The sequence below is a fragment of the Gymnogyps californianus genome, chromosome 8 (assembly GCF_018139145.2).
Source record: "Gymnogyps californianus isolate 813 chromosome 8, ASM1813914v2, whole genome shotgun sequence".
Lineage (NCBI taxonomy): Eukaryota > Metazoa > Chordata > Aves > Accipitriformes > Cathartidae > Gymnogyps > Gymnogyps californianus.
In genome coordinates, this window is record NC_059478.1 from 33,766,050 (window position 1) to 33,781,510 (window position 15,461).

A 15,461-nucleotide genomic window follows, 5' to 3' on the forward strand; every position below is an offset into this window, starting at 1 on the left:
TTGCCCAATAATAATTCTGTATTTTAACTTATTTGATTAATTTTGCTCTCTCCCTGCTTTATAAAGCACCCGAATCTCTAAGCTGTACTGGACTCCACTCTTCTGATGATTTTGGTTTTATTTCGTGAGTCCCAAGAGGATACCTTACGGGGACACCTGAGCGCTGCTGCCTGCTTTTGCCAGGTCCCCGGGATGTTCCTGCCTGTGTCCTGTACAGGGATGTCCCCCCACGAGCAGAGCAGAGCCAGCACCGCTGGGTCCCCCTCCACCAGCATCCATCCACTGCGCAGTTCAGCTCCCAGGGGACGGGAAGGCAGAGAGGAGGCAAATGGCCAGCGCAATATACGCACCTAAAGGAAAATAAACATCGAATGCGTGTCTTTGCATTAACCGCCGTCTTTGGCTGGTGTTTAGATCCCGCCAGCGAGGAGGGAGCGGAGAGAAGCTCGGTGTGAAACCCGTGTCCGCCCGTGGGGGCGGTGGGAGGATGGACACGGTGCGGGGCTGCGCCGCTCCCTCGGCCCCGACGGCGGGGGGGCTGCCCGGGGGGAGCATATGCATGCACATATAGACATGCATATACAAACCACATGCCTCCGCCCGGTTAAGAGGGGCCGGGGGGAGGGTTGGGGTTGTCTCCCCAAGGGGAAAAAGGCCGCAGAACGTGGAAAATCCGCGCCTCGGTGAAACCCCACCTGCGCGGCTCAGCGCGGCCGCCGGACCCCCGCACAGGGCTCAGAGGGAAACGCAGCTCCTAAAGCGCGCAAAGAGCGCGGGGTGCCGCGACCCGGCCCGCTCCGCCTCTGCGCGGTGCCCCGCCGGGGAGAGCGCAGGTTCCGCGGGGCGCGGCCGCTCCCTCGCCCCTGCAAGCAGCCCCGGGAGCGGGGGGGGGGGGTCCCGAAGTTGCCTTCCCCTGCGCGGCCGCGCAACCCGCACGGGGGGAAAGTCCCGCGGCCGCGGAGCGCCGGCCGCCCCCAGCTTGGGTTTCCCTAAAGGCGAACTGGGGCTAAATAATGAATCGCTCTAAAATTAACCGGAGGAATGGAAATGCTCTAAAAATAAGCCAGCAGCTGCCGTGGTCGCAGCCCCCCGCTCCCGTGGGGAAGGGGGAGCGGGGCCGGCCGGAGGAGGGGGCTCGCCACGGCGCGGGCAGAGCTGGGCGGGCTCCGCGGGGCTGCGCGGGGCTGCGCGGGGCTGCCGAGCCGCGGGAGGCGGCGGAGGCCGGGGTGCAGCGCCGTGAGGGCGGCCGTGATCTGCGAGAGCTGCGCGGCGGCTGGCGGGGCGTTTGCCGCGGCTCTCCGCGGGCGCGGTGGCGGAGAACGGGGCTGCCCGCGGGGCGGGGGTGGCTCCGCACCTCGGCGCGGACGGAGGCCCCCCCCCCCCCCAAAAAAACTTCGCCGCCTGCTCCGCTGCCAGGTGTTCCCAAACCGGCAATTTTTATTTTTTTTTTTAATTGATATTTTATTTTCTTTTTTTTTATTTTTTGCACGGAAGGGCCGAAAGCGTGTGCGGGAACCGGCGGGTCGGTTGTCCCCGGTATCCCCGGCCCGGCGGGGGAGCGGGGGGCGGCCCCCGGGGGGGGGCTGCGGAGCGTGTGCGGGAGCCACCGCCGAGCTCCTGCGGGGCAGCGCCGGGTAGGGAGCCGGCCCCGGCCCGCTGCGAGCCCCCACCGCGCACACACACACACACACACAGACACACGCACACTCACACACACACACACACCTCCTCCTCTTTTCTCCTTTTTGATCCATGCAGCGATCCTATATTCTCCCGGCTTGTCTCTTTTATTCTTTTGTACTCAGGCGTGTTGTCCTGGCCAGCAGTGTGAACGGGGGCTTTGTAAAACGGGACAGATAAAAATGAGCAACATCATATTGTTTGACAGAATGATCCAAAATGATAAAGTGCCTTCTCCGGAGGGGGTGAAAATGGTGAATTCCTAAAAAACAAGAGCGTCGCTTCTCTCCTCTGCCTCCCTGCGCTGCTCGCAGTAGCCTAAAGGGATCTGCCGCCTGCACCAGCCCGGATCACGTCCAGCCGCTCTTTTCAATGGGAAGTCCTCTTTTTAAAAGCCTTCATTTATTTATTTTTAAATAAATAAAGAAGGAGCGGGGGGAGCGGCTTCGGCTCGGGACCCCCCGTTCTCCTCGCGGCGAATGAAAAGCACAATTTTCGAGAGAAAGGCTCGTTTTGATTAAATCTGACATGCTGCTGATAACTCCATGCTAATGTGAAATAATTAACATAATAGCCATAATTAAAAGCACGCTAACAATGCCATAAATTTATCACACAATTTTACTAGCTTTCTGCCCCTAACTGCTCTCTCATCGTTAATTAAACGTGTTGCCTTTTACAGAATGGATGTTTATACATTTCCAATACAAATAAATCCGAAACCGTTTTGGAAACATGACCAATTTCGTTTTACACTGAGGTCTGCCGGTTTTACAGGCGATTTATTACAATTTTTAAAAAAAAGAAGAAGAAGAAGAAGAAGAAAGAAAAAGGAAAAAGAAACAAAACACGTGCAACTAGAGGCCTTTAAAAAAAGAAAGAAAAAAAAAAAAGGAGAGAGAGAGAGATTTGAAAATCTGCATCTTTAGCGCAAAGCCCGGCCTGGGGGGGTCCGGGCCCCGGGACCGGCGGTGTGCCCGGCCCGGCCCGGCCCCGGCCGCCCCGCAGCTCCGGTCCCGCCGCTCGCCCCGCTCCGGCCACGGCCGGGGGATGTTTATGTGTGTGTGTACCCCCCCCCCCCCGCCTTGGATGTATTTATTTCACAGGGCTTTCTCACCCGCAGCCCCTCTCCTGCGAGCCCCTTTTACCCCCGCACGTTTATAACGAACCTCAATGCTGGTTTAATCCAGGTCAGGTCAACGATTTATATAACTCATTAGTGAAAGTAATAGGCTTAAGGAGATGAAAGGGGACACCTTTGGTTTCTCCTTCCTTTAAAACGATTACAGAAGCAGAAATTGCCCCAGCCCTGCCTTTCCTCCTCAATCCCCCCCCCCTCCACCCCCGAGGCTCAGCCTCCGGATTTATTTTTAACTCGCTTCGCAGCCAGGATCTTGCTTTGCCATATTAGAATCAAATTGAGTTGTAATTAATTTCTCCCTCTCTATCATAACTTATTCCATCCGCCCTTTCTCCGGTGCTTGCCGTGTCTCTATTTGACTCCGTATCGATCCGGACGATACAGTTTGTTTTTCTCCTGTTGCTAAATCTATCTGTCTATATGGGCGCCCACTTTCTATTTCTGGCGGTGTCATTATTGTGGGTTTCCACCTCCGCGTAGGCTGCTTTAATTATTTTATTGCTTTGCCGGGCGCAGCCCCTGCTCCTGCTCACGCTCAGCCCTTGAACTTGGCCGGGTTCGGGGGCTCCCGGGCTATTTTCGGGGGAAAGTTTCCTGATTTTTAGAAAAGCTTTTCTCCCTCCCCGCTCCGCCCGAGCGGGCTCTTAAATACTTTCCTAAACTTCCCTACCTGAAGCCCTGGGAGCCGCAGCAGCGCTCCCGGCCCGCGGAGGGGCGCGGAGGGGCGCGGAGGGGCGCGGAGCGGGGCCGCCCCGCCGGGCCGGGCCGCTCAGCCGGCAGCCGTGATTGAACACGGGATTAGCACAATAGAGCCCTAATCGAGGGGAAACGTTTCTTTTCACGCTAAGCACCGTAATTAATGGTAGGAATCAATTAATTTGACTTTTATTGTGTCGAAGAAAAGCGCAACAAATGAAACGGGGGGCTGCGGAGTTGGTCTTTTTTCCTCCCTTTTTTCTGGGAGAGCCTTTGCGATGCAACGGGGGGGGGGGGGGGAGAAGCGCGGGTGTGCGTGTGCGTGAATGTGCACGTAGGTATGTGTGTCTATGTGTGAGCGGGCGGGCGGTGCGCGGGTGCGGAGGCCAGGGTCACGGTCCGCGGAGATCCGCCGGGAAACGGGTAAAAACGGAGCGGGGGGTGAGGGGGGTGGGGGACCCCCCCCCCCCCCCCGCGGTGCCGGGTCCGCGGCCGCGCAGCGCAGGGAGGGACTCGGCCCCGCTGCCCCACGCCCACGCGGGAAGATCCCCCCCTCCCCAATCCTCCCCGCAGCCCTTTCCGCGGGGACCGGGCCCGTCCAGCCCGAAGGCTCCGCGGCCGGAGCGGCCCGTCGGGGCCAGGCAGAGGCTCTCGGGGGGGGGGGAGCCGGGGCACCGACATTCCCGAGGCTCGGATGGACTTGGGGGGGGGGGGGGGGGCTGGGGGCTATTTGCCTTTCCTAAACCAGAACCGCTCGTGGGAAATTGTTCACTCCTGGGGCATTTTCCTAATTTAATTGTATTTACCGAAATCCGACAACACGTGCGAGAACTACAACAACAAGGCTATCGGCGGTACGAATGAAAAAGAAAAGCCCCGTGAGCCACCCGCGGCCGAGGTCCCGGGCGGGGGTTCCTTCTCCTGGGCGCAACGGGGCAGGGGTGGGCGGCCGGGCCCCCTCCCGCCCCGCCGGGCGCCTCTCCCCGGGCCGGGGCTTACCTGGGGCCGCGTCAATACGGTCCTCACATTCACACACACTCCCTCATTTCCTACTTTTTCATATGCTAACGCCCGCAATGATTAAGTCGTTAACACCTCTGGGGGAAAAAAAAAAAAAAAAGAAAGAAAAAAAAAGAAAAAAGAGGGGGAAAAAAAAAGGAACCGGCTAAAAGCTTCTTTATTTATAGTTTCCCTTTGTTATTTTACGTCTTTTTTATTTCTCCCTGCAACTAACGTAATAGATTAATCAATAGCCATTCTCTGATCTTCCGTTCCCAGCTGGTGCTGCTGTTGGAAAAAAAAAAAAAAATAGAAAACCACGGAAAAGTGATTTCAGAGCCCAAACTTGGTGGGGTTTAAGCGCTATTACGGCGACGCATCCGCTGAGCCTGCGCTCGGCCGGGGCGGCCGCTGCCGAGCTCACCGCGGCGACCTCCGGGCCCGCCGCACCGAGAGGGACGGCGGCGGCGGCGGCAGCGGCAAGCCCCGGCGCGGCAACTTTTCCGCCGTGGGCCGCGGGGGGCGGCTGCCGGGGCCGGCGGGTCCCGGTGCCCGCAGGTCCCGGCGGGCTGCGGGCGGCGGGGGCCCCGACGGGGCGGGCGGGCCGAGCGGAGCCGCCGCCGCTCTTTGTTGACAGTCCATGAAACAACTCGAGTTTTGCATGACTTCACAGCGGGGCGCCTGACGTCACGCGGTCACGTGGCGCCGCCTCCGAGTATATCTTTAACGGGAAAGTAATCTATCAGGCAGTCCGGACCGCCGCGCTTCCAAAGTGGCGAGCGAGGCCCCGCGACGCCCCGGCCTCCTGCCCCCGCCCCGCCCGGCCGCCGGGAGCTCCGTCCCCTCCCTCCGCCAAGGGGGGGGAAAAAAAAAAACCCAGGAAAGAGGAGGAGGAAAAAAAAAAAAAGAGGGGGGAAAAAAAAAAAAAAAGGCCAAGGGCGGCGGAGCGGTGCGCGGCGGGGCCGCGGCCGCGGAGCGGAGCGGTGGAGCGGCGGGTGCCCGCGGAGCCGCGGCGGCGGCGGCCCCATGCCCGGCGCCCGCCGGCGCCCATCGCGGCGGGCGGGAGCCAGCGTCGCCGCCTGACCCCCGATGCCCGGCGGCGGGAGCGGGGCGCGCAGCCGGAGGTGACCGGGCGGCCAGGGCAGCCCCGCGCCGCGGGACGCCGCGGACGGGAGAGGAGCGGGCGCGGCCGCCCCATGCCCCGCGGGGACGGCGCCGCGGGGGGCAGCCGGGCCGCTCGGGTCTAGCCCCAGGGGCCGGTCGGAGGAGCGGCGGGAGGGGGGCGCGGGGGGAGCCCGCCGCGCCGCCGGGTGCGGGCGGGAGGCCCCGCCGCCGCGCCCCGTCCGCCGAGCGGGGATGACCCTGTCGGGCGGCGGCAGCGCCAGCGACATGTCCGGCCCCACCGTCCCGGCGGCCGAGGATGTGGATATCGACGTGGTGGGCGAGGGCGACGACGGGCTGGGCAAGGACAGCGACGGCGAGGCCGGCAGCCCCGCCGCCCTGCCGCGCCTGCCGCTGGACGAGGCGGCGGAGCTGGCGCTGCCCGCGGAGGCGGGCGCGGGCGCGGAGAGCGGCAGCAGCGGCAGCGGCAGCCCGGCCGAGGCGGCCCCCGGCGGCGCGGCCGAGGGCGGCAAGGCGGGCGGCGAGGAGGGGGCGAGCGGCGGCGGCGGCGGCGGCGGCGGCGGGGCGGCGGCGGCGGGGCAGAGCAAGCCCAAGAGCAGCCTGGTGAAGCCGCCCTACTCGTACATCGCCCTGATCACCATGGCCATCCTGCAGAGCCCGCAGAAGAAGCTGACGCTCAGCGGCATCTGCGAGTTCATCAGCAACCGCTTCCCCTACTACCGGGAGAAGTTCCCCGCCTGGCAGAACAGCATCCGCCACAACCTCTCCCTCAACGACTGCTTCGTCAAGATCCCCCGGGAGCCCGGCAACCCGGGCAAGGGCAACTACTGGACGCTGGACCCGCAGTCCGAGGACATGTTCGACAACGGCAGCTTCCTCCGCCGCAGGAAGCGCTTCAAGCGGCACCAGCAGGAGCACCTGCGGGACCAGACGGCGCTGATGATGCAGGGCTTCGGCGCCTACGGCCTCGCCGGCCCCTACGGCCGCCCCTACGGGCTGCACCCCGGCGCCTACACCCACCCCGCCGCCGCCGCCGCCGCGCTGCAGTACCCCTACATCCCCCCCGTGGGGCCCATGCTGCCGCCGGCCGTGCCGCTGCTGCCGTCCAGCGAGCTCAGCCGCAAAGCCTTCAACTCCCAGCTCAGCCCCAGCCTCCAGCTGCAGCTCAACAGCCTGGGCGCCGCCGGCTCCATCGTCAAGTCGGAGCCCAGCAGCCGCCCTTCCTTCAGCATCGAGAACATCATCGGAGTCCCGGCCGCCAGCTCGGCCGCCAGCGCCCAGACTTTCCTGCGGCCGCCCGTCACCGTGCAGTCGGCCCTGATGGCCCACCAGCCGCTGGCGCTGGCCAGGACCACCGCCGCCATCGCCCCCATCCTCAGCGTGCCTACCAACATCATCGCGGGGCAGTTCCTGCAGCCCGCAGCCCCCGCCGCAGCCGTGCAGGCCAAGTGGCCGGCGCAGTAGCCCCGGGCGGTAGCCCCGGGGAGTTCCTGCAGCCCCGCTGCCGCCGGCCGCCCCCTCGGGGGTTCCGCGGCCGCCCCGCCCGGGCTCCGGGCTCCGGCGGGCATCGGCCCCCCCGCCACCGCCACCGCCGCTTGTACATATTTGTATCAAAAATCACTGACGTTGCTTTCGGGGTTTTTATTTTTCTAAAGAGGCGAAATGACGGTCGCGATTAGGAGCTGCGAACTTTCACTTTTTTTGAAGGTTCCGGCGCTCCGAGCGGTTTTATCCGAAATAAACGAACAAACGAGAAAAAAAAAATGTATTAAAAAAAAAATAAGCGGGGGAAATTTTAAATATTAAACGAACGAACAACAACAAAAAAAAGAATTTTGAAGGAAAAAAAAAACAAAGGAGGAAAACGCTGTCATTCTATTATAGAAGTCTGTTTATATATGAATGAATATATGTATTCTAAATGTTATCCCTTCGTGTTGTACACAACTTTGTAAATAAATTTTTAAAATGCTCTGCCCGTCTTTGTGTGAGAGGCGTATCTTTGAGCACCCACCCGAAGGACGAGCCGCGGGGGCCGCGGAGGCTGGAAAAACCGAGCGGGCGAGCGGAGCGCCCGCGGCCGCGGAGCGCCGGCCCTCTCCTTCCCGCGGACGTTTGGGTTTCGCCGGTCTCGGTGCGGTGCGGCCGGGTTTCCCACGGCCCCGCGGGTACCTTCCGCCGCTTCGGGATGCGCCGTCCGCGGCCGCGCAACGACAGCGATCGGCCCCCGGGCTCGTTACCGGACCGGCCGCCGCGGCGGGGCCAGCATCACATCGATTCCTTCAAAATTAAACCTTCCCCGGCAGATCCGAGACTCCCTCAACCGTGCCGGGATTTTTTCCCTAAATATATTAATTTTTCTCAGCCTGACTTCGGCTCTGCATCCCGGCGCTGCGGGATCCTGCCCCTTCCCGGCCGGAATAGGTACGCTTTGGGTTGGCTTTCGTGGCTAGTTAGAAGGAAAATGGTTTTAAATAAAACACGTTGGGGCGATCTAAGCAACGTTTACTATTTATTTTGCAGGGGGGAAGGGGGAGAAATCAAGCCGTGCCCGTGCGGTGTCGGAGCGCGGATCTTTCGTTTAGATCAGGAAAATAATCGGTGTTGGAGAAGCGGCTCTGCGTTCCCACGGAAAGGGAACGGCCTTTCCCAGCTAATTCCTAATAACTAAGTTTTAAGGGCAGCTGCGAAAAAAAATGTACGTTTGTATGCATTTTCGGGGCTAAAATAAAGAGACCGCCAAGATGGGGAGAAAAAAAAAAATCTGTAGCGCCTTACAATGTTTAAAACCCCGCTTTGGGGGGTTCAGTCTGGCGAGGTCTCGGGCACTCGGGTCTCTCCCGTGCACTGACAGCGTTTGGTACTTTATTCTCTCCCTCGTAAAACGTTGAATTTTCGTCGCCTTTGGAAACCTTGGGGGATTTTGCTTTTCCGCCCAAATAATTCGCTGTCTTTGTTAGGAAAACCGGCGGCGTAAAACGCGGGCGGGATGCAGCGGGCGCCGGGTTTCGCTGCGGGAGGAGCCGGACGAGGCGCTGATTTCACCTCTAACACCCGCTGGGAACCGCGGATTTAAAATAAATAAATAAAGAAAGGAATAAATAAAGGTGTCCTTGCTTTCCCGGTAAGCGGTAAATATTATTTCTTCCTAAGTAAATATTTATACCTCCGCATACGTAGACCAAAATAAAACAAGCAGCCCGGTGATGAGACGGTTTGAACTTTATAAATAAGGACTCGCTAATCATCTGACACGAAAAGGGAGAGCGGGCACCTGAAGCGAGCGGGGATTCGGTGTCAGGCAGGGCCCTACATGGGCACCCGCGGGGGCTCCGCTCCCCGGCGCAACCCAACGGATCTAAATTTGTTTGTGCGCGGCGGCTATAAAAGTAACAAGTTGTTTCACAGTTGTGTCTGGCTAATCGGTTTTACACAAACAGCAAATGGTAGGTGATTTGTGCAACGCGCGCGGAGGTTATTTCTATATTTAGCGGATACCCCTGGGAAAAGAGAAAGGAGCCTCTTCTTGAATTCACTTTTAGGCTCAAGAAGCTGCTGATCCAGGGCTTCCAGAGGACACCGGATAACAGGGGCTCATTCCATTCCCCAGCCTTTGTTACTTATAAAATTACTCGCTCATATTTCCCCCACATAGCAGCAATACCTCGGGCTCGGCATCTGCGCGCCGGCGGCGGCGGAACCGGCAACTTTCCTCCCCGCCGCCTCCCTCCGGGAACCGCTTCTCCCTCCGTTAGCTCCGTCCTCTCTTTCTCTCCCCCGATTTCCCCCCCCCCTCCCCGATCGCCGAGGAGAGCGGCCGGCGGGACCCTGCGGCGCCGGAGAAGCCTTTCCCGGGGAAGGGGCGGCGGCGGCGGCGGCGGCTCCCGGGGCCGGGCAGCACCGGGAGGGCGCGGGGGCTCGGGAAGGACCGCAGCGGCGGCTCCGAGCCCCTCGTCCGGCGGCCGCCTCCCCGCGGGAGCCGCTGCCTCCCCGCAGCCGCGGGGCCGGGCCGGGAGCGGCAGCGGGGGCCCCTGCGGGCAGGTGAGGGCTCCCGGTAGCGGCGGCGGGGCTGCAGTGGCGCACCGGGGCCTGCAGGGGGCGCGGCGGCTCCCGCTGCACCCGCGGGGAACGGGCGCGCCCTCCCCCCCCCCCCCGGGGGCCGGGAGCACCTCCGGGGGGGGGGGGGGGCAGGAGCACCCCTGCAGCCCCCGGGGCCGGGAGCAGCCCCGGGGGGGCCAGGACTATCCCCGGTGCCCGGAGAGTCGCCCGGGACGGGACCGGGCTGGGCGCATCCTTGCAGCGGGCGACACGACGGGGCGTCCCGGAGGGTCGCGCAAAGATACCGGCGGGGCTCGGGGGGTCCGGGGGGGTGTGTGTGCCAGAATTCGGTCCCCAAACGGGGGAGGGTTTGCAGCCGGGCCGGCGAGCAGCTTTCGGTACATGGTGATGCCCTTCGGAGAGGGGCGCAGCCCTCCACGGCCGGGCCGGGAGCGGCGGCGGGCCGGGGACAGCCGGGGACACCATCTCCCGGCGAAGTTTCCGCAGCCACTCGCTTCAGCCAGACAACAGAAAGTCTTTTTCTTGTTCTTTCTCTTCTTTTTCCTTCCACAAACTTGTCGGACGCATATGGCAAAACTTGACACGGTCGGTGACAGATGCCTATTAGTATAAGCCGTGTCATGTCGGTCCCTGGGGTGTATTGAAAGTAACTGGATCCTAAGCACCGGGAAAATGACCATCCTCGCAGCCCGGAGAGTTTACCCAGAGCCATCCCACCCACCCCCCGACCCCCCCATTATTTATTACAGTTGCGGACCCGCCGCTCTCGCCGCCCGGGGAAGGTGCCGGAGAACGTACAATAGGCTGGAGATAAGATCTGGCCCTAATCCTCTAAACCACCACGTTGCTTGAAAAAGGGACGAGATGGGCTCATCAGGGCCATTTCCTCGGCTGACGCGGGGCTCCCGGGGAACCCTCTCGCTTTCGCAGCCGACGGGGCCGGGCGTTGCGCGGCCGCGGGAGTTGCGCTCCCCGCCGCCGCCGCCTCCGCGCTAACTGCTCTCCACGCCGCTTATTTATAGCATAATTGATCTCTCCCCGGGCACAGAGCGGGGCTGAAAGTTACAGGCTAATGGGTGTCGAAAGACTGCGGCGAGCATTCGAAAAGGCAGGAAAAGATCTTTTGCAGTTATTTAAAAACGTATATTTATCGCGCGTGGACGGTGTTTCTCAGGAAGGAGCCCCAGCGTTCGGGCTATCCCCCCCAGCCCCCCGGCTGGCAGCACCGAGGGCTGTACGGCCGGCACGGCCGAGACCCGGAGGCAGCGGCGGGGCCGGCGGCCGTGTCCCCGGGGGACGAGGCGGCGTGGAGCCCCGGGGCAGCGGGCGGGCAGCCAGACCCGGCCACTCTCCCCCCCCCCCGCGGGGGGAGCGATCGGAGACCCCGCTCCGGAGCTGCGGGAGGGCAGAGCTGAGGCCGGTTTTGCCGGTGGCTGCGGAGGGGGCACCGCCGGGAACGTCCCGGGGGAGTCGGGGGAGGGGGGAGATGCCCGTCAGAGACCTTTCCTTCTCGGTCTGTCCCACGGAGAGGTGGCCGGAGGAAATCACCCACCGGAGACACCAAAAACCTTTGGGACGCGGGCAGCGTTTGAGGACGGCTCCCTGCTTCCCTGGTTACGGGCTTGGGTCCACGCCGGCGGTACCGGAGGGGGATTTTGCCCGGGTAACCGCGCACCACCCCGCAAATCCCCAGCACTGCCCGAACCGGGCTCCCCGCGGCCGAGCCGCTCCGGGGGGGGGGCTCCGAACGCTCCCGGCCCGGGGCCGCTCCCGCCCCGGCGCTGGGGGTACGGCTCGCCCCGATCCCCACCCCGTCGGCCCGGGCTCCGTGTCCTGGGCCAGAAACAAAGGAAGGGGGGGGCGAGCATTTCGGTTTGGGAAGCGCCATCCCTCGTCCTTCGTGGGGCCCTCGGGGGTCTCCCACTCCGGGAAAAATGCCACAGAGACTTGCTTCAGGGGGGTGGGTGGTTTTTTCCTCCCACCCCCCCCACCCCCCCGCCGCGGGTCCGGGGTAGGGGGGCAGTTCCCGGGGGACCGGGGAAATTCAATGGGATTTTGCCTCCTGGGGTTCCTCGGGCAGTTTTGCAGAAGCTCCCTCGTGTCTGAGGCGTGCTTCGGGGCCCGTCCTCGCCTGCTCCTGGGAGGTCAGCACGGTCCGGGAAGGCGGAAAACCAGCCTCGCCATTTTGGGGGTGTACTTCCAAGCGATTTGAAAAGGCAGCGGCTGAGGAAACACAGCGAGTACCGCGCAGAAGTTACGCCGCCCATCCCCGCGGGTCCGCGGCTGCGGCCAAGGCTCGGCTCGGGCACGGCGCTGTCGTTTAGCGCATTCCCCCCCCCCCCGCCCCGGGGCTGCCTTTAATACGCGCCCGCTTAAAACCTCCGCGGAGCTTAAGTCTCCGCGGGAGACTCCGTCCGGAGCCGGGAGCGTCCGTGCCTGCCATCCCCGCAGCCGCTCCGCCATCCCCGCAGCCTCCCCTCCCCTGATCTCACCTCTTCACCGAGCCGGGAATTCGTGCAATTGGCCAAACACTCACGATGCAGTTTTCTTGAGAGCCAACACTTCTATTCCGGGGACTTTTATTGAATTACGTTTGACTAGTCCTAAAACATTAAGCGTTATGTACTTAAAAGATACAGAGCATAGGTATTACATCCACAGAAAGTATTTTAGTCAGTGAATGTTCAATGTAGCAGGTAGAGATGAACTTAGCACGTCTTCCAGACTGAACCGGGAACAGGCTCTTCAGCCATAAAATGCACTTAACAGTCTATTTAATAGTGGCGAGGTCCTTGAAAATGCAATATCCATGCTAATCTTGCCTTTTTCTAAATCAGAAATGAAAAATAGGTCAGTAAGGTAGAACCTTCCCCTTCCATTTAAAACGTGACATTTAATCTCTTTAAATAACTAAGTAAACTTTATTAATTCAGGATTTGGTAAGCAAGCTGAGAAAGTGGGCACTTCGCAACTTTATTAAGACGGCAAAATGTGCGAGGGAGCGTCCTTGAACTCCAGGTTCAATAAAATCCCCGTTTCCTTGAGCTTTAGCAAAACGGGAAAAGCCGGGACACGCGAAAACCGCTCAGCCTCTCCTCTCCGTTAAGGGATAAAACATCTCGCCCTGTTTTACGGAGGGCTCGGAGCATCCTCCGGGCGCGGAGGCAGGAGCCCTCCCGGCAGGGCTTCCCCGGGGCGGGCGGGGGGAAGCTCCGCCGTCCCCCAGCGCCCACCCCGCCCCGGCACTGCCCTGCTCCGAGAATGGCAGGAATTTAAGAAAACAAACCCCAAACCTTCAAGCCTTTCTAATTACTTTACGAAGTGCTGGTATTTCGGGGGGGGGGGGGGGGGGGAGGAAAAACAAAAAGCAGTCTCCCTGCAGGTTATGGTAGTGGTTTCAAACACGTTTATTTCTCTTGCTGGGGAAATGAAGATGCGAAAGAGTGGTGGCTGCAACGGTCTGTCAGCCGAGGGCTTTCACAGCCCGGCTGTCTGCCCCCACTCGCACCTACCGCCTCCCCCAGCCTGACAAACGGGCCCGCTAAATTCCGGGCGATTTTATAGTGTGGGGAACCCGGGAAAAGGTCAGACGGTGAATCTGCAATTGAAAACGTCTCTGGAGTTGGTTTCCTCGCTCGCTCCTGCATCACGGCTCAGCTCAGAAACTAAATCCTAGATGAGTTGGAAAGCAACTTTTTATAGCCGCAGCCTCTCCCAGGACTGCCTTCCTCCCTCCCGCCCGCCCTAGGAAAGACTTTCCCATTATTCTTGACCGCGTTTCACTCCAGATTTATGGAATACCCGGGAGATATTTGCCTTACCACCGCTCGGCTTTCCATCAACCCTACGAGGCGGGGTGGAGGAGAAGAGCCAGCAGACCTGCTGAAGCCTCCCGAGAACGCCAAGGGTTAAGAAAAGCCGTTTATCTGCTCATTATCGGTTTCTCCTTACTACCGAGAACCAAAACCAAGCCCCGCTTGTCTACTACCCCGCGGTATCAATGTGTCCTTAATGCCTTTTCCAGTCATTGATCTGGTCAAAGTCACCGCAGAAATACTAGTGACAGAGACTCAATTCCAGGCGACGTGACCGATGCAAGTATTTAGAAAGCATTCAATAAAAAAGCTTTCCCGGGGAGTGAATGATTTCACCTTGCAACAAAGAGTGCTCAGCTAATTGAAATAATGCACTTGAATGTGCAGCCGGGCACTCCTGCTCGCCCGTGCCGGCTCCAGGACCAAATTATCAATAAATCGCAAGGTAAAACCTAAAAACTCTTTTTTTTTTGCAGTAAGAGCCCATAGACAGTGCTCTCAGACTTGGGGGCGGCTTAGTACTGCTGTGCTGTGTTCTCAGGCCTCGCAGTTCAGGAGTGGGCTTTAGGGAATTCCGGGCGTGGAAAATCCTGGAGGGAAGAGGAGAAGGAAAGGAGAGAAGGGCTGGGAGAGGAGAAATTGCCATAGGAACCTGCCCTGGTGATTCTCCCCCAGGCTTCGGCTTGCATCGCGCATTTTCAGTGTCATATACCAGGTTCGGGAGGCGTAACTCTTCCCGTCTTCTAATTTACTTTGTAGTTGACAGATTTTTAGGACTATGCTTATTTTACAGATTTGCCATCTCCAGGCATCCCTTAGGATCTTATTAATATCCTCAAATGGAAGCATTTTACTTCGCAGCAATAACGAGTGATTAAGATTTAGGTAAAATATGTAAAATTTGATGATCATAATCTGCCATTTTCAACAGGATTCATGGCTCCAAACACCTTGACAGGCCAGCAGACTAGTGTGATTTTTACGTTTACCTGTGTAAGGCCACAAACTCCCAGTCTCTTCATACCGTCCTGCTTGAGGTAACACTCCCAAGTGACAGTTGCTGACAATGCTGAAATTACGGCAGGCGTAAGAGGGACCAGGATGTCCAAGTAATTGGCACTCAACTGAAAAATGGTTGGGACAGCAGAAATTAGTATTCTGTATGTTATCGCACTGGAAGAACTTCAAGGAAGAAAAGCCATCTCTGGTGGTATGTAATACTGTACGTTGCCTAATGTTTATATATTTTGAAAAGAACCTGCACATGTAAAAAAAAAAAAAATCTATGAAGAACTTTGTTTTCCTATCATCTCTGGTTACTTTAACGTTTCTATTATAAGTGATCAGATACTTCTTGACCATACTTCCATTTTGTGGCAGTTGGGTTTAAATCCTTTACAATTTTTAGTCCTGGGATTCCAGTCCAAGGCGAGAGCACCGCTGGCAGTTCATCTGGAAGGTCTGGCCACGAAAACCTCAGTATGTGGTGTTAGTTGTAAAAATAATCAGTGTTCTACTAAATTTCATATCCTGACCTCAGTTAGACACACAACCAGAAGGAAAACACACCAATCTAAAGAAAAACAGAGACCGTACTTTTAAATATCGGTAAGGGTTGTATAAAGATGATCTAGGATCGTTTATGTTATGCTATGATGTACTTTGTCAAGACCTTAAAGAGAATCAAAGAGGGTAAATCTGAAAGGTTGTAAAAGAGAGGCCTATGGTGCCCAAGACCTTTCTTCTTCTCGTTGGTTCCTAGATATTGTCTCCCAGACATAAAGGCTGAGGAGCTGCTTCCCAGCTCTCTGGCGTGGTTGAAGAACAAGTCTTCTAGCTGCTCCCTTCCTTCTGCAAAAAACAAACAAAAAACCAAACAACCAACCACTTAGATTCGTTGCCTGAATAAAAAGGCAGTCTTCCCGTGTGTCAAGACTATGCTTTTCACC

General features: G+C 59.1%; 1 protein-coding gene across 1 annotated transcript; it reads left to right on the forward strand.

The window, feature by feature from the left end:
* The first annotated feature begins 5,872 nt into the window (after positions 1-5,872).
* Positions 5,873-7,102, forward strand: FOXD3 (forkhead box D3). Its single transcript, XM_050901187.1, has one exon. It carries the CDS (start codon positions 5,873-5,875, stop codon positions 7,100-7,102), a length of 1,230 nt encoding a protein of 409 aa, XP_050757144.1.
* Positions 7,103-15,461: the final 8,359 nt, after the last annotated feature.

Excerpts from the sequence above, each read along its gene's own strand:
- FOXD3 (XM_050901187.1), top strand. The coding sequence starts at position 5,873 with ATGACCCTGTCGGGCGGCGGCAGCGCCAGCGACATGTCCGGCCCCACC.